The sequence below is a fragment of the Pleurodeles waltl genome, chromosome 1_2 (genome assembly GCF_031143425.1).
Source record: "Pleurodeles waltl isolate 20211129_DDA chromosome 1_2, aPleWal1.hap1.20221129, whole genome shotgun sequence".
Taxonomy (NCBI): Eukaryota; Metazoa; Chordata; class Amphibia; order Caudata; family Salamandridae; genus Pleurodeles; species Pleurodeles waltl.
In genome coordinates, this window is record NC_090437.1 from 980,535,067 (window position 1) to 980,558,673 (window position 23,607).

The 23,607-nt window shown below is 42.9% G+C and overlaps 1 protein-coding gene across 2 annotated transcripts in view; it reads right to left on the minus strand.

The window, feature by feature from the left end:
* Positions 1 to 23,607, minus strand: part of OCIAD1 (OCIA domain containing 1) — a 213,778-nt gene that overhangs the window by 42,856 nt on the left and 147,315 nt on the right. For both annotated transcript variants that reach the window (XM_069201505.1, XM_069201501.1), the window contains one exon: positions 20,935 to 21,061. In XM_069201505.1, coding sequence (XP_069057606.1) covers positions 20,935 to 21,061 — 127 coding nt within the window. The remainder of the gene's footprint in view (positions 1 to 20,934; positions 21,062 to 23,607) is intronic.

A 23,607-nucleotide genomic window follows, 5' to 3' on the forward strand; every position in this document is an offset into this window, starting at 1 on the left:
CGGGAGGGTTTTTTCCAGAAATCTCCTTCCTCGTTTGTTTAAGGTATATAAGAAACCTAGGTAGACAGTGGGAGAGTCAGAGACCTCAATCAGGATTGAGGCGTCAAATGGATGATATATTTCCAGTGAGGGTAGGTCACTATCTTTCTTGTTGCGGTCGAACCGGGGTCAACGACTTGCTGAAGGAGAAAGATGAAGCACCAGACAGGCCCTACGGTGATGCATTTTTATTAATTATTTGCTTTGCATTGTGTATGAATATATATACATATATCAATATAAGTGTTTGTATCTTTGCATGTATATATTTGTTGTTTATAGATTGAAGATTCTTTGTACATGATCCTACTTCATTGTTGCACATTTTAAAAGTACACTTTCGGTTATACTGACCTTCCCTCACGAGCCTTGCAAAAAGATCTAATTAATGTCTTTTTTAGACTAAGAAGTGCATTCCAGAGAATCTTTTCGACTCCTCTCAGCGTGTATATTTTGGCTCGGTCAGCAGTAAAGCAAAACACCTCATCCTTTATCTAAGCTCTCTTTGTGGTAGCTCTTTCACCCCTGCGTCCTGAAGAAACCCACACTAGACCCTAATGAGCTCACCAACTGCCAGCCCATCACTTACCTACCATTCACTAAAAACATCATTAAAAAAGCAGTTTATGTTCAGCTCCAAGATCACATTATTGCTAACGAACTCCTGCAGAACTACCAGTCTGCCTTCTGATCACGCAGTAGCATGGAGTTCACTGCCTCTACACATTGAAGGTAGCATCCCCCAACCACAGATGAATCCTGCTTCCTGATAATGCAGAACCTCTCACTGGTCTTCGAGAAAGTAAACCATTCCACTATCATACGCACCCTGGAGTCTGGAGTGGAATTCACTGGCAATGTCCTTCACTGGTTCTCCTCCTACCTTTCCAACTCACATCAGTGTGTTCACATGGACACCCAGCTGTTTTAAAACATCACTATCAGTTGCAGTCTCCCAGGGTTCCATTCTATCTTTTATCATCTTCACTCGCTACATGGAGATGTTTGGAGCTCTACTCACAGATAACAGCATCAAGATTCGTCAATATACAGATGATACATTAATCTTCTTAAATGTCTCCTCAGTTTCAGACATCTAACTCCTCAAACACTGTATCCATATAATTCAGCCTTGGATGTCCAGTCCCTACCTGAGGCCAAACATAACCAAGACTCAATTCTTGTTTTTGCAAAGAACAAAAAAGGAGACACAGTACAAACCTGGCCCAATTACAAGAATCATGACCACAGATGACTCCTACTTCAACTAAGACAGTTTTCAACCCCAAATTGTACTGAATGCAATGTCACTTGGCTTCACCCTGGACACCAGCCTCACCTCAAAGAACATGCTGCCAAAAAAACACAAAGAAAGTTTGCTACCCGCTCTCTCTTCTGAAGAAAGTAAAACTGTTTAGTCGAGAAAGTGACTACGGAATAGCTGTTCAAGCCCTTGTACTCTTGCATCTAGATCAGGGGTCTCCAACCTTTTCTGTAGTGACAGCCATTTCTGATCTGCGAAAATCATTGTGAGGTAATGAACGTTAAGCAACTTGTGAATTGTAACTAGACACTCCATGCTAAGTTTGACTTTAAGCCTAATGTTCATAGAGCCAGATACTATGGTTTGAACAAAATACTTTGACAAGGGGCACTACGAGAGGGCTGCCATGTGTCATTGAGAGCATGGTCCTTGGGGATGTATGAACATGTGTGCGTATAAATGGAATATATGTGTACAGGTGATTGAGAGACTGTGTTGTGTATGTACTTGTGGCAAGGACATACCTTTCACCATATATAGCACTGTTACATGTATCAAACAAACACACAACCATTTTTTCTTAAATGGGATAGATTTAAAGTACAGACAAATATTCTGCTTGAATTAAATGTTCAGAATATGGAACATTTTTCTGCACTTTAAATTCCTCCCACTTAAAATAATGGCTGTATTTTCACTTATGAATATGATACTGTGTCGAGAAAACTAAACTGAAGAGTTAACTTTATTTATATGGATTCCATAAAACTCATCATTTAAAATTTCTCCTATGGCCTGTGAACATGTTGCATACTTATAACAGAAAAATATATTTGTTTAAATGGGGGGGGGTTTAACTGAAGAAACATGTTTCATAAAACATTAGGATGTGATTGGCTTAATTAAAATTGGAGAAATACATTAAGACTTCATAGAATAAGTTTTCTTCGCTTTAAATTTCTCCCATTTAAAAAAATAAAATTTTCCAGTTATAAATACGGTGCAGTGTCTACTTGTCACTGCAAGCTAAAAACCACTGCTTGTAAATATCACCGTTTGAAATGGGAAAAAATTAAAATGAAGAGTTAATCATTACTGTACCTTTTCTTTTTAATTTTCTCTCATTTAAAAGCTTACAGAAACACCATTTTGTTCTCTTCCAATAGAGTCAAAAAGGACTTTTATTTAAGAGTAAAATCCTTATATGCTTCCGTTTTTCACCTCTGTCCCCCAGCCTAGCCCATTAAACTGACTTAGAGCTGCTCAATATCAGGCTCAGCCATCTGCAGTCTGATGATAATGCAAACTAAACACTGCTTTCCCTTAATTTCAAAGAGAAATATGACCCTGTATTTAAAAATGAACTCAAGGCAAGCTACTCTGAAGGTGTCTGGGAGCGACAGGTAGATTGCTATCAACTGGTTGGATACACCTGATCTAGATGGTGGTAACACCCTGCTTCATGGCCTACTAGAGTTCACAATGAAACATCTTAAGGGCATTCTACATGCCGCAGCACTTCTCATCCAGGGCCTGAAGAAATTTAATCACATCCCCCCATCCTGATGAAATATATTAGACTCCACTTGCCGGCCTACATCGTCAAAACCAGCTACATCGATTATAAAACCATTAAGACGAGCACCTCCACTTAACTAGAAGACAGGCTAACCATTTCTGGTAGTCCTTGGCACACCCGCAGCCAAGACACGATCAACCTGCAGATCAAGAAGCACAAAAAAACAAGGCAGAATGCATTTTCCATCTATGCACCTAGGATGTGGAACACCATCAATCAGAAATGCCCCAACGTTGCTCTAATTTAAGAACACTACACCACAATGCATTAACCTCTTCGGTGCTATGGACATGCTGGACATGTTCTCAGCATCTGTGTTCAGGAGCTGAGGATATGTCCGGCATGTCCTAGCGCCCACCAGCGTGGGAAGAGCTAGCGCAACTATCATGGGCCCTTCTTGTCACCTCCCCCCACCAGGGATGGCAGTGGAAGCCCTTCTGCTGACACCCTGAATCTCACCCCCAGTGATCTGATGATGTCATCAACAGGTGCCGGCGACTCACTGGAAGCCATTTGCCTCCAGTTCATCCAGGGAGGAGGACCTGTCTGAGGTAAGTCCTTGCTCCCCGGCGGGACAAGGAGGGCAGAGAGACACTGGGTAACAGGAAAGAGTTTTTCCCTTTACCCTGTGTCACTCTAAAGTGCATTCCTGCTGCGGGATCATGGGTTGCATCAGTTCCTTTGGTAAGGGCTGCTCCCTGTTTGTACTAGATCATAGTTTGCCAATTGCCGCACACCCATGGGGCCAGATTGTCAATTTTGCAGGCCGATCTGCCCCCTGGGGGTGTAAAGTCACTAGACACCAGGGATTTGTTTATTTATATGTATAAGGAGAGATCCCTTGGGCAAAGGTCCCTCCCTATTTATAAGAGACCATCATTTACTTATTTATGTGTATGGGGAGTGATGCCTTGGGTAAGGGTTGCTCCCTGTTTATAACAGACCATCTATTGGTTATTTTTGTAGACCGATCAGTCCCCAGGGGGTAGAAAGCCACTAGACCCCAGGGATTTGTTTATGTGTATGGTAAGTGCCACTTAAAGGACACTTTTTTGGCCAATCTGCCCCCAAGGTGGTGGAACACCACTAGACACTAGGGATTTGTGTTATTTATGCATGTTTGGGAGTGGCTACTTGGGCAAGGTGCTTCCCAAAAAATTGAGACGTTTTGGCCAAAGGGGGACAGAGTGGACATTTTTTAGGGCCCTTGAATGGCGCTGTTTGTTGATGTGAGTGTTTTAATGTGCTGGGGCGCGGCTGGTGGCGTGAATGGTTTTGTGTGTGTGTGATGCATGAAAGATGTGTGAATGGCCTGTAAATCAGCTGGTGCCTTCTTGTGGCTTTACTGCTCACAAGCTGTGAGTTACTGGTTCTGTACTATATAATTAACAGTTATATCTACTGTGAGAAAACAGGACTGATTGCAGAGGCCCCCTAACTTTTTGCCCCCATTTTCCACTTTTGGCTGGTGTTTTCCGGACTCTGATGGTGCCCTGGGTACTGCTAACTAGTCCCAGGGCCTGTGCTCTGTGTAAAATTAGTATGCAAATTAGGCTAATTATAATTGGCTAAGTCATCCTACCTATAAGTCCCTAGTATATGGTAGGGCGTGTAGTTTTAGGGACCACAGCATAGGTAGTGCACCCATAGGTGCACTGCTGAGGTGCCCAGTGTCATTTTAAAGGCAGGCGTGCCTTGCTGGCTGCTTTTAAATTAAAGTTATATGCAAATTCGTCTTTGGAATTAAAAGTAGTTCTAAAGTCTTAAACTACCTTATTTTTACATATGTCACCCCTAAGGTGTGCCTTATGTGGCCCTAGGGCTGGGTGCCATGTAACTATAAACAGGGACCTTATAAAAATAGTTTTATAAGCCCTGGTGAGGTAAAACAGCCAAATTCGTTTTTCCCTCATTGTAGTGAATGGCCTTCATAGGCTAGACTGGGGAGACTTTATTTTAATTTTAAAAGTCCCCTTAAGTGACAGATACAAAGAGTTTGGTATCACATTAATTGTTATAATAAATCCCACAACTTCCAGTTGTTGGATTTAATATAACTTGTTCAGGTAAAGAGTTTTAAACTTTACCTGAAAAGTTGCCAATTTCAGCCCTGCATTGTTTTTGCTGCTGTGCTGTGATTGGCCAGCCTCTGGCAGCCTGGCCAGGCTGGCTTGATGAGATGTGAAGTGGCCTGGCTTCACACAAAGAGATGTGCCTGTGGGAGGGAATCTCCCCTCAGCAGATGGTGAGGCAGGAAGGGGGAGGGCTGCCAAACTGGTCTTCAAAGGCAGAGAAGGACATTTGGCGCAACCAGCAACACCCCCACATCCTGCAACCCCAGACAACTAGGTGCCCCCTTGATTAGATTAGGAGAGGGCAGGAGAGGGGTGTGTTTATGATTTTTAGCCACATCAGTGGGTGGGCTCAGCCAGATGTAACCTCCAAAAATCAGATTCAGCCATGATGGATTTTTGGAGAATGTTGCCTCCTGGGATTGATTTTTGCCACACTTCCCAGGAAGTGATCATCACAGGGGGAAGGACCCTGCACCTGATTGGAGAACCAGGACCCCCCTGCTTTTCACCCAGGAGCAAGGATAAAACTGGCAGACCTGCACCCACACCTCAGATCCCCATCAGATTCCAACAAGGAAGAACCAAAGGAGAAGAAGGACTGCCCCGCTGGACCCCTGGCCTGCACCTGGAACCTGCACTCAGAAGGACTGCACCAGCTGCACACTTGGGCTTCACCACAAGAAGGTCTTTGCCTGGCTTCAACTGGTTCAAGGAGGGACTCCCTGTTTGCTACAGGTGAAAAATTGCTAACCAGAGTCCCCTGCACCAACTCCTGAAGAAATCAACCAGCTGACCACTGTCCAGTGGCCAAAAAGGAGTTTGCGCAAGGGACATTCTGGGAGTTGTAGTCCACACCCCAAGGATCATCTCATAGCCTCTGGACCCTTGGGGTGAGCTGTGGATCCCTAAACAACATCTGGGAGAAGACCCAGAAGTTTGGAGAACTTTTGAAAAAAGCTCCATAGAGGGACCGACCCGCCGCAGCAACTGTAGCCGGCTTGCCTCAACCGCGACCCGGCCTGATTTGCAGGTTCGTCCCGATGAAGAAAATCTCCAAAAAAGAGACTAAGTCTGAACGTAGAAAGGTGACCGGGACCTCCCAGCCAGCGTATCCGAGAAGGGCTCCAAGGACGTCAGATCAAGATCCAGGTTTACCCCGGTCGAAGGATTTTCACCTCAAAAAATGACTAAGTCCGAAGGTAAAAATCTCCACCGAGGATTCCCGCGACGCGTATCCGGAGAAGGGTTCAAGGAGGTCGGATTGGACTGGCAGGTTCGTCCCGCTGAAGAAAATCTTCAGAAAAACGACAAAGTGCGAAGGTAAACTTTTGACCGAGGCCTCCCGCGGCCTGTAGCCGAGCTGGGCTCCATCGCGGTCAGCCTTAAACTTAGATTTTGCCCCGGTCGAGGTGCAACCAGATGACCCGATTGGCACCTTTTGTTTCTAGGCGCTAAAAAAAATATTATTCTTTAAAAATTCATATCTGCGGTTCCCCTTATCCAATTTTATTCATTTTTGTGTCATTTTAAAGATAAAAATATAATCTATTTTTATAAATAGGTTTTGGATTTTTAAACTGTTTCCTGTGTTTTATTTAATTACTGTTTTGTGATATTTGAATGCTTTACACTCTGTCTCCTAAGTTAAGCCTTGTCGCTCGTTGCCAAGCTACCAAGGGTTGAGCTGGGTTTAATTTACTGAGATCTAACTGGACCTAAGTGGAGGTTAGTGGCTTATAGCTAAGTGTAGGTACTTACCTGCCCTTACCAATAACCAATTTTCCAACATCTAGGTTTTCATTTTTAACTTTTCACTCACCCGCATGCCAAATCCAACCGCTATATGTGTGTTCTTGAGAAGTAGATTGTTGTGCAGTAATATTTCTATTTTCTGTCTTTCTCTGCCATTGTGTACATTGTCTTGACGGAAAATCTACCAACTCTAGATATTTTCATAAACTAGACACCAGGGAGACTCCAGGGTGGCTCATGTAGATCCCACCGGGTTTTCATTCCCAGAAAGCCCTGCAATTCTCATAGGCTAAAAACACATATTTTCTTTACATTTCTGTGACTCAAAGTCCTGGTATCTGATGGGAGCAGCACATTTCCTGCCACCTTGTGGGTGGGTCTAGCACCTGCAAAAGGGCTGGGTCCAAGACACAACGTGGCAACATCAACAAAAAGAGGCAGCTGCAGTTTTTGGGCCTGGGTTCAATGGCCACCCAGGAAAACCTACTAAATCCAGGCAATTCTGAAAACTAGACATCCAGGGAACTACAGGGTAGTGTGTCTCTTGTGAATCCCACAAAATCTTTCTTACTCACAATGCCCCTGCAAATCTCAAAATTTGACTAAAACAGCACATTTTCCTTGCATTTCTTTGACATATTTTTCCAGAATCAGAAGGAATCCACACAATTTCTGCCACCCAGCATACCCCACTTGTCCCGATAAAACTGTTGCCCCACTTGTGTGGCTGGGCCTAGTGCCCGCAATAGGAATGGACCAAACTAGCATTAATGGGAGTCCTCGCAAAGAGACACTCATTGACCTTGGTTTGATCTGTTCTTGTGGGCAGTAGGCTCAGCCACACATGTGGGGCAGCATTTTTATCGGGATAAGTGGTAGAATGCTAGATGGAAGGAAACTCTGGATATTCTTTCTATTCCAGACCTTCCTCCCAGCTGTTCCCTTTCCAAACACCCCTTCCCTCGCTCAGCTGCATCAAACATCTGGCCAGCATTAAGGGAGATAAGCGCTGATTCTAACTGTACCAGAGTTGTTACAAAAAGCATACACCCAGTGGTAAAGATAAAAATAACTGCGCACTCAGGGACATTTAAACCGGTTGATAAAATAAGATGGGACATGAGAGATGGACTGCAATACTTTGAGACGTAATATTTCAGAGTTACCCGCGGTGGCGTGAAACAAAGAATTAGAGAAGGTCTGCAAACGCTACTTATCCGAGGCAAAGAGGGAATAACCACTGCTATAGGATGTGCCTCCGTATATTCTCAGCCCTCCAAGTAAGAGAGTGCTCCATTGAGCCAGTGCTGATCCACCTCAGCGCATGGTCGTGTGGGTACATCTAGTTAACAGAGCCCATGCTTTAGGGTCTTGCCCAGAATAAGGCTCAGTGTCAGAGAGGAAGACGCAGAACTATGCTTCTTTACACAAGCGACCTAAAAACAAGGCTTCAAGCACAACGTGCGTCCCAGCTTCAGGACTGTCCATGACAACCGAAGGGCCTATTCGGATGCAATGAATGGAGGTGCATGTCAATATTTATACAATGTGAGTACATTAAAAAATGAGTGTGGAAAACAAATGAAACAAGGAACAAGCCACAATGTACATCATGTCAAAATAAGCACTAACATTTGTGTGAATTAATCTTTTCATTGTTTTAATCATGTGTTGTAGTTTTGGGGCTTTACTCACCTGGGACACACTGCACTTTGGCACTTCACTGTCATAAATTGATTCATCTTAACTTTTTGGTTGAAAGGAGTGATGGTCACAATATTTATGCTTTACATTAACTGTGACCAGTAATAATTAATGACAAATTACATTTTGTTACAGAATGAATGAGAACCACTGTTATTTCATTATACCCATTCATAATCAGTTATCCCCTCTGAGGAAGGAGCTGCTGACCGAAAGAGTAGAGGGCCCCTGATTTCACAAGATAAACCCATTGTGAGGGGCCAATACAACTTAGGCCTATAACAGATAGTAGGCTATCTTCCCAGCTAGAGTAACTTCACCTTCCTGAAGCCTAATGTACTGTCCCATCCCTTTCCAGTTTATGATACACTGTATTTTCAATTGCCACTGCCTTGTCTTTGTTTCAGCTTATGTTAAGTGTTCGCAATCAGTAGGTTTCAAAATGGTAAGGGGTTTGCAAATCCTACATAAAACAACTCAATTATGGATTGAGAATTGCACTCATCCATTTTCCAGTGTTGTGTTCATGACTGGTTAACAATTGTGAATGTTTGCAAACTATCCTTGCATCATTACTTTGTTTAGTAGCTGCACTGGTATTATGTTCTCTTGTCTCGGTGTTCAGAATGATTTACTATTCATAAACAGAATACAGTATTTATGGCAAAGGGTACTGGATTTAATGCAGGTGGTGTGGCACAGTAACCACTTTATTGTGTATTGAGCTCAGTGTGTTTCTTATTATTTCCTTCTTTCCTCATTTTTTCCATAAATGCATTTACTTTTTCAGGTACCCATAAGGCAATTAGATCTTTATTATAACTTGTATAATTGTGCTTTACAGTACCCTAATTAAATCCTAGGAAACCTTCAAGCAAGGCCTCTGTCTGGAGCCAAGAAGGCTTGGGTGGACAACTTTCTTTTGGAGATTGAGGACCCATTGGTCTGGCTGGTGTGGATCACAAGCACTTTAACATTTGATAGTGCTGGTAGTCCATACAACTACATGTGCCACGAAAAAAACATGATAAGAAACCAGTCTTCCCTGAATCAGGAAATGGCTGAGAGAAGGTATATTCAAAGAGTCTTTTGACTAGATGTATCTATTTTATCTAAGATCAATTCAATATGGATGGAAAATTTCTGAAAAAACAACAATGAGAACGTGCATAAATCCGAACGACCACTTAATGCTGCTAGGACGGATCTCCTGACAAGATGTGATCATTAACCACAAAATGCAAAGACTAAATGGATTTATTTTTATGAATGTTATGCAACATGCAGTGATCCATGTAGGCAATTCAGAATTTCGACCTCAGAAAAATGGATGTAATCACCCTAACCTCGTGCCAATCCTGTACTAAACTAAATACCTCTCTATTGCCAGTCTCTTATAGGAATCAGTAAATCAATAATAATGATTAGATACTGAAAATCATGCACAGATCTTCAATTGGAAAATATTATCCAAGAAAATGTGTTAACTGCAACACACACTCTAAAGTTGCATGTTTACATAGCAGAGTTTTACAAAAAACATACATAAAAATCTACTTATCCATACATCTATGGCGTTTCATATCAACCCCCACATACACACAAAAACGGTTTTCAAGAGTCCTGACATGCATTTACATGTAAATGAATGTAGCAGAATTACACTTAGGCATAAGTAAACAAAAGCGGGTTTGTACTAATCTTATCTGCAGAGTAAAAACACTTTTTGCATACAGAACCCCATTCCACACACTTTAATAAAAAGAAACGTGGGTTATTACCTCCCCATTTCCATCCAGTACGCAGGTATGTAATTTATGTCAGGATGAAAAGGACAATGGAAAGAGAGTAGGGCAAGGAGAGAGAGAGAAAAGAAGAAAGAGAGCGAATGCTGACAAGAGCCTGTCACTTAAACCTTGATGTTCCTGTCTCACACAATATTTTAAAGAATGATGAGTGTAAAAATGGCAGCTCCCGAATTTTCAACCTTCCAACCTTCACTCCAATCCTGGGCTATGCAGATAACATATTGGTTAGAGAGAGGAAGCATGACGCATGAACGCCTGTACGCTTCTGCATAGGGTTCTGGGAACAAACCATCACTGGGACAGGGAATAGACTGACACCAGGATCTTGGAATATGTTTCTGGTATAGCCGGAATCCAACCCACTTAGAAACTAGAGCTGGTCAATTGGCCCCACTTACATGGATTGGTGAGAAGGCGTAAGATTAACAAGTTACTCACCTTCGGTAAAGTAATTCTGGTAGAGGCTCTATCCCACAGCACACATATACAGGTTTAGTGGGGAGGCACCTGTTTGCCAGGATAACACCAATTACTTCAGCAGCAAGACCGAAGGCCGTCAGCTGTTGCCATTCAATCGCCACACATGAAAGTGTAGGCTGTGCAGGCTCGAGTACAGAGTCCAGCCTTGTTAATGCAACAAGAGATTCTCCTGAAGACACAGCCAAATCAGAGGACATATGCTCATGGCTAGAAGTTCCAGATACTACACTCTCCTCACCATTCTGGAGAGCACAGGATGACTTGGACCTGGTCTTTCTTGACCTTTTTTAATACTGTGGGCAGGAGAGGTAGACGAAGAAAGGCGTACAGGAGTCCTGAGCCCCAGTGCAGGGGAATAGCATCTCTGAGGGAGAACTGCCTTGGGAACTCCAACACACAAAGGCTTGGACACTGCACATTCTCTGTGAAGGAGAACAGAACAAGCCAGGGTTTTCCCTACTGCTGGAAGATATCCTATGCCATTTGCGATTTGCTAAGCAAAGTCGACAGAGTACATCCACCCTGGCATTTAATAATTATGCCAGGCGTTGGGCAATCAGAGAGATGTCCTGAATTGTCAACCACTTCTAAAGACATAGAGCCTCCTAGCACAGGACCCACTACCCTACAACTCCCTGTTTGTTGCAGTGACATGGAGATTGTGTTATTGTGAAAACTTGTACCTGTTCCCCGGAGGGTTGGAAACAACACATTCAATGCCAAGCAAATCACCTATAACGGCAGAAGGTTTATGTGGAGAAAGGTGTCCGCCAGAGACAAGAGTCCTTTGATCTCCACCTCTCCCAGGTGACCTCCCCAACCCAACAATGATGCATCCATGCACCACAACCATTAGTTCTAGGTGGAGGGTCTGCCGCCAGTCTAACAGCCACAACTGCAGAGCTTTTGCAGTATACTTCAACACATCAAGGGAGTCTAAAATGTTCCCTTTGTGCTGAGCCTACTGAGACTTAGGATCCCACTGGAAAGCTGGCATTTGCCACCTGGCATGGTCCACAAGCAGGATGCAGGTCGACAGACCAAGAAGCCTCATAGCCACTTTATAGACCCAGGTCAAAGGATGAAACATTGGGATCATAGCCCAAATGTCCTGGACTTGTTGAAGCAGAGGGAAGGCTGGGAAGAGCACCAGATCTGAGGCGGGTCCAATGAAGGGGAGCCATCGTGAAGGAGTCAGGAATGTCCTTGGCATGGTGATGGAGAAGCCCATTGATGTTAACAGGTTATCTGAAGGTGGTTTACAACTGGTTGAGGAGAGCCCACCTTCAGGAAGCAGTTGTCGATCTACGTGAAGACGGATATTCCCAACCTCTTAAGATGGGCTGTGAACACCATTATCACCTTTCTGAACACCCGAGTTGCACTGGTAAAGCCAAAGGGGACCCCCCGAGAACTGAAAGTGCTTTTGGCCTACCTGAACCGCAGTTAGCGTCTATGGGAATGTAGGACGGGATGTGGAAATACAAATACTGCAGGTCCAATGCCACCATCCAGCCTCTTGGATCCAGGAAAGACAGAACTTGTGCCAAAGTTAGCATCTTAAACTTGTCATTCATAGGAAGAAGCTCAGAATAACAGCCAGTCCCAAGTTCTGATGATGGCACTCTCTCTAAGGCTCCCTTGGCCAAGAGAACTTGGACGTCTCATAGGAGTATAGACAAGTGGTCCTCCAGAAAGTGTTGCAGTGTAGGTGGCATATCCGAGGGATGAATATCTCATAAAACAAAGGGTAATACCCATATAATCCCCAGTCCCTGGGCTAATACCTGTATAACCAACCACAAATGGGTAGGAAAGGGGGATAAATTCACTCAAAAGTTTCCAACAATACCTAAATTATGATTAGGAGATAAATTTCATTTGCAACAATTCTGTACTCCGTCTTCAGACAAATTCTAAATTATTGTGCTGTGACACCCTGAACTTGCTGGTATAATTTATTGTAGCTAGCACATGAAACATATCACAAAAACATTAGACATTTCATACATAAAAGACCAACAAAAAAAATGTTCTTTCCACATTCCTTGTACCTTCCCCAAATTCAGCATAACGGTGGTTCCAACCAGTTCATTGGATATAAAATCCAATCAAGGTAGTCCAATAAAGGCCAGGATTTCCAGGTCCAATGGCTTTCAAATAACCTGGCTTGCACTAGTCTCTCAAAATTATAGTTTTATAGTCAGGACTCCTTGAAAGCTTGTGAACGCTTTTCGGCCCATACCAATGCGGCCTCATCAGGACACCAGAAGACAAGGAATACTTGTCGTTCCTATCAACATTATAAAGACAATTGCATAAAAATATACAACATATGTCTTACGTACAAAGTACTCAGAGCCTTTAAAATGTGCGGAGAGAGCAGCCTTCTCGAATCAAGGAACTTCTAGGGTGCACCCTTTCATGCACAGTATGGCAAAGCCTAAGGTTCTAATGTGGATGATAGTCAATGGGACCCTTTAAGCCTTTCTACACTCATGCACTTCATGCCCATCCAGTATTAAAAAGGCAATAATCTCCGATCCATGCTGTTAGTATAAATGGGAATATCAATAAACACTGAAACCAAAATCCTCGCCAAGGTGCTAGCCAACTGCCTGGTAGGTTAATTCACACTGTAGTACACTGGGACCAGAACGGTTTCATTCCCAATAAGACAACAAGACACTGTATACGCAGTCAGCAAGTGGTGCTGGCCTTGGTTCAGCGCTACACTGAACCACAGGCAATAATCTCAATTTATTTTGAGACGGCGTTTGACAGTCAAATGGACCTTGAGGAAATGAATATTGGCCCTCAGTTTTGGCATATGTAAAACTCCTGTATGGACTCCGAAGGGTCACAGTTAATGGAGAGTTGTTGGCCCCCTTTTCAATACAATGAGGCACAAGGCAGGGCTGTCCTCTCTCCCGTCTCATTTGTACTACCAGTAGAACCACAAGCGGAATGGATTTGATCTGATGCCCAAGTATGGAGCCAACATGCGCAACAGGACCATGAAGATGGCATATTGCTATAGGCAAGCGATGGTTTGCTCTACGCATGACGCCCCAACTGCTCAATGGATAGGCATCCTCCTAAGGAGTCTGTGGCATCAGGGCTGGTGCTGACACTGCAGGAACAGGCATGAATCGTGGTTCCAGAAGTGGAGTCGACTCCAGTGTTGAAGCTCAACCCAAAACAGGTTCAGGAGGCACAGATGGCATCAAGGGTGTAGTCCCCTGCAGTAACTTGAAAGGAGGCAACAATGGATCCGTGAGGCAAGAAGACCCAAGTAGGTGTAAAGATTTGCAAAATGGGTTTCTTGAAAGCCTCAATCTGTTATAACATCTCCGATGGCCCCAGAAATTCGGGGGACATCATGATCGCCTGCGGAATCGACTCCGTGATGGGGAGAAGGAACGAGGGTCACCTTGATGTCCTCACAACATCTCAGGAAAGCCTTCTTATACTTTGTCTTTGGCTAGACTTATCCGGAGGCATGGACCATTACAAAGACCTGCTGCAACAGCTGTCCCGAAATTGGAAACAGCTTAGGGCTCTTGACTTCGAGTGAGAGTGAGGCTTGTGTGACCTCCTGCAGTCTTTAGTGATGTATAGCTTGGCTGCCTGATCCCACATCATCTCTGGATGCATAAGAACATGCTGCTCGCACTACTTGGAGTCGTAGCCCAAACACTAAAGGCACACCTCGTGGGGATCTGTTGCAGACATCTGCTAGTGACAATCCCTACAAGGGATTAATCCTGTTGTTTTAGGAAGGGACATATTCCCTTTCACACTGAAATAAAATTTTGAGGGGAAAAAACAGATCAACTGACAAGAAAATTAAGGCGCTAGCTTGGAATCTATGTATGAAGACACAGAAAGAAAGGAACAAACATCAGAACGTTTGTGCAGCGCTTATATGTAGCTGAACTATCACTACAGGGTGGAACGAGGTAGGCGCAGAGCTGCACTACACCATCTAAAAGCATGCAGGAGCTATGTTAAACAATCTGCCAGATGCAGTCTGGTGCCTCGGGACGTTCTAAAGGTAAAGAATCTGCGGTTAGAAGTATTCATCTGAAGCTTGAGAACAATCACCGAAACCACACTGACAATATAGAGGCTAAATCCAACTCAAACCTTCAACATGCACGGAAAAAAAACAAGGGAAGAGGGCATCGAGGCAAGGAGGTGGGGAAGGGTAAAACATTCATTACCTACAGCTGGGCCATGGAGGAATCAAGCAAGAGTAATGCACATACTACATTGATAATTCCTAAGGCAAGTTATGTTGATCATCTCTGCATCCTGACACAGGTTTGCTAGAATTCGTAAGGCCAGCTCCCAATGAAGCTGTCAATGATGATAACAAAGTCTATTTGTTCCCTTGTATACTCTTGCCACTAAAGACAAAGAAGTTTTTACGACCACATGGGGCTGACTTTCAAAGCCCACTTCAACTCACTCAGTGTAAGTTTCGGTCAGAATAAAGAAAACTGTTAAGAGATTTTCTTTTCCAGCCCCCCCTCAATCCTCACCCCCTTCTGCTGAAGCCTGAGATGCCGCTAAAAGTAGCATCTACAGGTGAATAAATGTGTTAAATGATCTTAGTAAATGCTCTCACAATTAAAAAAGCACAAAATTACCAAAGAAGAGTAATCATAATAAGAGTAAAAATAGAGCTATAGACTTGCAGAGCCCATAGAGTTGCAGCAGACATGGAAATGAACCTACCAGGTCCTTTTCTGCTGTTAATATATATATATTTGTTTATCTGGCATGTAACAGCAAGTGGCTGGTCAATATTGTCATGTTTGTCCTGAATTATACAGAGAACAGCTTCAACAAAGCGTGCCACCTCATGGACATGGCTGAAGTGATACCTCTTGCTATGACCAGACACATTTGCATCTTTTCCAGTGCTGTCCACTGGCTGTTAAGTAGGATAGACACTAAAAGAGACCTAAAGACTTACCCTTCTAAGCCTGGGACAGAAACAGACAAGGGCCTTCCCAAATCTATCACCAATGACTGAGGCACTGGCTTTGGAAAGCAGCAAGCTACGACTGCAGTAGATTTTCTAACCATGGATATCTCTGGACTTGGCCTCCTCGCCTAAAATGGAGCACCATTCATGAAACTAGCACTTACACTGTAAGTCAGAAAACAAACACTTGTAACTGTGATGGGGAATTAACAAAGCTGAAAATGTCCACAAAATTGATTGCACCAGTAGAAGATTTTCATTTACCCTCAAATCCGTGACTGACCGGTTAAAAGAAACCAAATCTTCACAAAAGCTGAAGGCATGATGCTTCTGAAAATATTTTGTCATGGAGGAAAATTATTTTATTCTGGGATTTAACCAGATCCTCACTGAGCTGTAGATTGCTTCTGGGAGGGTTTCTGAAGAGATCTGACATTGGCCTGATCAACCTGTAAGAGAAATCTGTGAAAGTAAATCCTTTCACAGAAATTTGAGCTAAAGCTTATAAACGTGTCGTTTCAACCAGTATTGGGGCACTCTGATATCTGAAAAAGGTGATCATTCCCAGGCTCATCAGTCTCTAAATAGGAGGGGACTGAGACCTCAGGACAGAGTCCGGAACCAAATGGTTGGCAATTGATAGATGACTTCTGATCCTGGACCACTACGTTCTTCTGTAAAGAGAACAGAACAGATGTAAAGTGGATCACAAAACTGAAGAAGCAAATACAATTATTTCTGCTACCATTACACATTCCGAATTCAAGATCTCATTATTGTCTTTTCAGTAGGTGATTCTTGGCCACAGGGTTTATTTTGGGGGATAGTTGCCTGTTAGCAAAATCGGAAATGTACAGATTAAACAGAAAAAGGAGGCACAGGTGTATCACTTCTTGAGGTCCTTTGCTGAATTTATTTCCTGAGTTAGAATTCAATGGCTGATTACCTTTATCTGAACTCATGTTTCTAAATGAAAGGCTATGACAAGATCCAACAGAGGAGGATTAATAGCTATTTTTCTTCCACAAAACAAGGCAATCAAACATGTCAAAGGTAGCACAGTAATCAACAAAACAACACTTCAGCTTTTCACTGTGGGCAGACAAAATGTGCAAGTTTAATTCTACTATGTTGTCAGCTGTGGGGGAATTACAAGAAAAGCTCAGCATGTTGTCAATCTATTGATTAAATAGTCCAACTCCATGATGTCTTCTCAGTAGTTATGGAGTGAATGGGTTGTACAATTTACTACTAAAACTATCTAATGGTGGTCTTGCATATTTGGAACCATGGGCTGAGACCCCACTGGTGCAATATACCCTAAGTATTTTGAAAGGGCTTCATAAGGTGTGTAGATCTTTGTTGAAATTCCCAGACTGAAAGGTAGGATATCAACCACTTAAACAATGGTATTACTGAAGCTGTTGTAGTGTTCTTGAGATGTTGTCCATTAATTTACCCAGCACCTTGTTTACTTCACTGGATGTATTGACTGTCATCAAAGATAGGGAGATAGGTGTCTTGAATGTGACAGTATGTCGCCATGTAGCACAACTGCAACACGAGGTTAGATGCTTTAGCAGGGATCCACAAAATAAGGTAACAAAGTTGATTAAGGAGGTGGTAGAGCCAAATATCTTGTTTAATATTCCAGTAAGAGATGAGAGTAATGTGACAAGTTTCTAAAGTCTGTGGTATCTTAGCAAACTACTTGGACAGAGGTGGTAAGATTTAAAGGGCAATCCGCATTATGTGTACTTTAACTCCCTCTGGGGAAGGCCCTACTGTGCCAGGTGTCAATGTACACAGGTACAGAATAAAATCCACAGAATAGGTATCTTTATCTATGGCCGCTCAATGTTACAGACTGTTACATTAGCTCTGCATATTGTCGTCATCTGTGGGTGGTTTCTATTATTTGCTGGTGTGGCTACTGTGTTCACCCAATATGGTCCTTTTTCACCAACATTCCTGAAGAGCATGAAATATCAAAAACAAGAAAAGAATTAGTCTGTACGTGTATCTCAGGGACAGCTCATCATCCGCTGGTCGATGCTGTGAGTAGGAGTATGGCTTGGATGATAGACCTTGATAATATCTCAACAGCTGTGAGGGAGACCAGGGTATGCTTACACACCTAGAAAGTATTGTTTAACATTCACTTCAAAGTGATATGAAGGCAATATGCACTTGATATCATCGTTTTTTGTTCACAACATTAAACAAGCATTTACAATGCATCGGGTCTCGCGTTTGCTCATGTTAGAGCTGATCGCGTTGTAAACTCCTAACCCGACTTTTCACCTATCGGGCAAAAGTGCATTTATGTACATAACCCGAAAAAGTGAAATAAAGTATGTAAAGCGCTCGACTTCTGCCAAGCGAGATCGGGCTCGTAAATTAGAGAAAAAAAACTCCACGAGCCCGATGGAAAACAGCGAGCCTCGCATGTTTTCTGTACTTGGTCACTGCGCTGGAGGAGGGCTAGCCACCGGAAAAGGCATGACATATGCGTGCCTTCAACTAATGAAAGCAAGCAGATTTTATTAGGGAAGCCCACCAACCAATAAAAAACACTGACGTGAAGTTGACAGGGCTCCGAGCCCTTTTCGAAATACAAAAGAGTCTTGCTGCGAAACACATGCGCGAGCGCATGCAACGCAGGCTCGACCCTAAAAACTGGGGGAGTGAAACGGGGGAAAACGTTGGAGGTGATGAACATGCGTGCCATTTCTGGTTTGGGAGACCATGAGACATGGTAAAGGGTACAAACTGAGTGATGTGATTATGACAATGTAACTGTATCTTGCTACAAGTTTGAAAATAAAAAAAGAAAGTTAAAAAATGTAACTAGTGAAATCTCTGCTATGTTCCAGATGTGGGGTGACCCCTGTGGACTGCCTTCACAAGTAAAAATTACGTGTGAATTTATTTTTGGGGAAATGGGTGGAATCTTTTTTCTTGAATGAAACTTTGTTGACAGTCGAGAATGTGTTTGCACTGGGTTTTGCATCACTTTCAATAGGTTTAGTACTAGTTACGTATTGAATTGCCCTTGATAAAGTGTCAATGGGCAGACTATTTTGGGAAATGAGCAAGAGCTTACAGAGACATGACCAAAAGGAATGGAGAAATAGTCGTGTGACATCAACACGGTAAATGGAGTGTTTGTGAATAACGTGGCGGTTTGGTGCAATTTGACGCCATGTTAGGCTTTGAAGCTACCTGTGTAGCAATAGAAGGAAGTGTGGGGGAGGCTGCTTTCTGGGGGAAATGGCGGTGGCTTAAGTGGGGTTAATTGAAATGTCCAGAAATCGTGGCTTAGGTATATGATACATATACTTGCCAGATACATATACATATCCTGCAGATAAACTGTGTTTCGCCTCTTGCCCGGCCACCTGACCGACTGCATCAATAATTGTTTTATGTGAATATCATCTATCAGGTGAGCCAGGTGATTTATTGCATTGTTTTTGTTGCCAAACGGAAGCTGGTCATAAGATGTATTAACATGTCCACTGCGGTACGTTCTTCTGTGTCCATCATACGTGAAAATGAAAAAAAGCACAAAACTGAAATAAATAAAGGCGAGAGTTAGGCGCACACACTCGGCTCAATTAATGGAGTCAATTTTTGTATCGACTTCAGGAGATCTTTCAGGGAAAAGCCGGCATTTCCTAGACAGGGCTGTAATTTGTAGGCCTAGGAAGGAGTAGCTTCAAGAATACATGTAACAAACCATTTTAAGCTCTGGCTTGCTAACACTGGAAAAATGAATAATGCTTGGCCGCAAAATCAAAGAACATCGTTCGCCCACAAAAAATACACGGGAAATATGCTTTAGGACGTGGCACAAATATTGCATTTAAATTCACTGATGAATCCGAGTTTTTTTTATGCGTTAACTAAAACTGCTACAGCGTTGTAAGAACACCTGTCTGTGCCTGCTAGAAACATGACTAAATTAAACACTTTATGCATCAAAAACTTGGCACTGAGTTTTGTAACTCACAGAGTAGCTGTAACTCAACCCCACAATCCCGTACATGCAAATTATAAGAATCGCCGGGTGGTCGCAATGTATTTATTGGAAAACGTTTGCGCTTTCGCAGCCTGTGCCATGCATCACTCATCATAAAACCACACTGACCACAGATTGTGGGTCTTCAATAAAGGGTTGTTCTGGAAAGAACCCTACACAACTGGAAATTTGAAAAACCTACAGTAAAGATGTGATTTTACACATAGATATTATTTATTATGGTGTTGTATAATGTTTGTCTGATCCCAAGCAGAGTAACATTCGATACTTGGGACCAGTCCTCACAGTGAAAGAAACTTTTTAAAGAAAAACGAAGGACCCTTGGAGTGGGTTGGGGGCGTGAGGTGGAGGGGGGAGGGTGTTGGGCGTGGCAGGAGAAGGACACAGGCCAGGTGGGATCAGAGTGCAAACGGGTGGTCTATGCTTTAGTTTTAAGCAACATTAAAACGCAGTGTTTCGTTCTCACCAGTGGGTAGGTCACGCTGCCGGCAGACCAGCGTCACATCAAGGCCGCTCTGTGGGAGCAAACTTGTTTAAAAACTACTGTAACCCTGGAATTTGTCAGTACATATCTGAAATTCCCATGTTTGGCAGCTTTCCACCTTTACTGAATGACTATCGCCTCTGACTGGTTCTCATTTTTGTCACGTGACTACTGCTGGACCTGGCCCTGCAGCTGCTTTGTGAGCAGACCATAAACAGGACATTCCGTGCTGAAGAGACAACTGCGGGCGAGGGGGGGAGAGCGTAAAAGGTTGTTTTTGAGCCAAAAGAAGTATCCTTTTGAAGAGTGCCCTAAGGAAATGTGTCAGAAGAGGATAATGCGCAGCCTATGACAAACGAAGAAAAATAAATCCACCCCCTTCACTTACAAAAGTACATGCAGTGTGATGGGTTTTTGATCTATCACACGGGTGGCTATCACTTGTACTATTCTAGCAGTGATATTCTCCCATCAGACATTTCACTTACATTACATCCAGCAATAAGGGTTTCTTCTCCACTGTCAATGTCCAATGACAGAATGCGTGAATACGTTTAATATACACAATGAACAATAATGACATAAATCACTTAAAAGACTTTCTTCAACACGTCGCTGTGATTTACTCCAGGACATTGAGGAGTGAATGAAGAGCAAGTCCCACCTACTAAATACAAACATTTGTGAATTAAACCCAGCGGTACTTACCTAGAAGGTAAACTTCGATTTTGCCTAAGTGCCTCTCCAAATGCAGAATTCTCCAAGTTCTTAAACTTCTCCTGGCAAGTCTTCATATATGAAATCTTTCCAGTTATGTATCCAAAGAAGCCAGCAACTTAAAGGTAAAACCAAGCAAATAAAGACTTAAACTGAGAAAAGGCAAACAGACAAGACACAAGTTATTCAACTAATACCGTCTGGTCTAACTACCGCTATCCCTATAGGCTGATGGAGCTTTGTTACTCTTCATAAACCACAAACCATTGGACTTCCTGGTCCTATACACAGAATCACTTGGATCCAGACCCGCTCTCCAATCCCTTACGCTGCACAAACTCTAGTAATTTATATCCTTTTCTTTAAGTTTCTGCTCACATACACATGCCGAGAGAAGTTAATCAACTGAAGCCCGGCTTGCCTAGTCTAGTGAGGTTTGTCTCCATTTCCTTCTTAGTTTTTTCTCTTATCATTACAGAGCGAGGGGTTCCATAACAATTTGGGGGAAACACTTTTATTCTGTCTGAATGGGAAGACTAGTTGCAGAGCTACTTTAAGGTGCTCAAATGAGGATCTTACCAGGGAATCAGTTGGGTGAGGTGCCCCAGAAGGTAGTGATGCAAGATGGCTGCCTTGCAAGGCTGTCCACACTCAACTGCTCGTGAGCGGGTGAGGAAAGGGATTTAAGAGTTATTACATTTGCCTAAAGAGTTTTCTGTTTGTAGGAAGATGATGGTATCATCAGTCCAGAAATTATGGTGGTGTAAATCCTGCCATTAGCAAAACCAATTTCAAGGGTAAAGGTATCCAACAGTTATCCAGAAAGGCCAAATCCTTCACAGATTGTAAGGGCATCCACAAAAGATGGCCTTAAAATAAATAAATACAATAAAATGAAATACAGTGAGTCTAAATATACCTTATCTGCACAGTGGGTGGTCAGCCTTAAAATGCTGAATGAATCTACCCATCAAGGACAAATGTTGGACACTGTGACTTAGGATATTTTGTTTTTCAATGTGTGAATCTTTGCATACGCCAAAGAGATATACTTAATCAGAGTAAGGGGTGGGCGAAGAAGAGGCTTCAATCCACAAATCAAAGATTCACCCCCTTCCACTCCCTATCCACAAGGGCAAATAATTTGTTGTTGAAGGCAGTGAGGGGGCAAAGTAAAAAATATGTTTAGTGAAACTGAGGTCAAGCATTGCAGGTTTAGACCGACTCGCATCAACAGTTTCTAGAACAGTTATTTACACTTGATGAAATTAAAGTCATGATAGGTACTCTCCAAAGGAGCGAGGCATCTGGCTCTGATGGAATTCCCCCACCCCCCCAAATTTTATTAACGATTTGTAAATATCTTTGCTTCTCTTTTATAGCCCGTTTATGAGGAAGCAAGAGCATAACTATCCTCCCTCTGATGTTGCACGTGGCCCTCCTCATTGCCTTGTTGCAACTGGGAAAATTGGCTACCAAATGTGAATAATACAGGGCTCTAGCACTTATATATTGCATTGCTAAAATTCTAGCTAAATTAATTGCTAACTACCTATAGCTTCTCTTTCACAATCTGATGCTCCCTAATCAAACGGGGATTATTCCATGCAGATCTACTGCCCATAACCTGTGTATTCTCTTTGCGATCATGCATGGGCTCGAACCAAGCTTAGATGCTGCGGCTGTTTTTCTGCACGGCTCAAAGTAATTCAAATCCATGGAGTGGGAATTTCTATTTACCATCCTGAGTAAGCTTAGTATGCCTACCAGCTTTTCAGACTGGAATAGGTTGCTTTATTCCTCCCCGGTTGCAAATTAACAACTAATCTGACCCCAGCTATCACCATATCAAGACGACCCAGTCATCTATCCTGCTTGCAATAGCCCTGAAGCTGCTGACGTCAAAGCTCCACCAACATTAACCAGATCATATGCTCAGGTACACTAACAGACATCTTTTGATCTCCCTGTGTACAGACAATGTGACCCTGTACTCAATGATGCAAAAATGTGTACATTTTGGTAACGTGTCAGAGATACCATCAACTGTCGTAAATGGCAGAATTTCCCTATCACTAAAGTACAAATCATGCCCCACTTCCCAACGAAATGGTGTGACGAATCACATAAGTACCTAGGAATATGTATTAACCAGGATATCGATCTCAGAGAGAAAATTATGGTGTAACAAAGAATAAATTGTAAGAGGGGATTATTCACTGGCTATCTCTCCCGACATCATCGGCAGGAGAGAGGTCTCTCGTGAAGATTATCTGTCCAAAACTGCTCTAACTGTGAACATCCCCCTCTTTCTCTTAAAAGACCCTTTATTCAAATGCTCAGAACTCAATTGATTCGACTGCCATGGGCTGGTAAGCAGCTCGGGGTTAGCTGAACAATTCTGATGCTGTCCTTTCATAAAGGAGGGGTTTGAGGCACCTGATCCCGAGTTGCTCTATTTATGTGCACAGGCCCACTTCACCTGCTACTGCTTCCATCCATCTCCGTCTGCCTCATGTTGCTTCATAGCTTGACAACAAAGCCTTTATACCATTACAATCACTGCTGAGAACATGACAGCCTCCACCCCCTGGCGTGGACAAACAATTTATGCTACTGCTGGTATGGTCAGTCTCGGATAGATTGAGAGAGAAAACTGGTCGT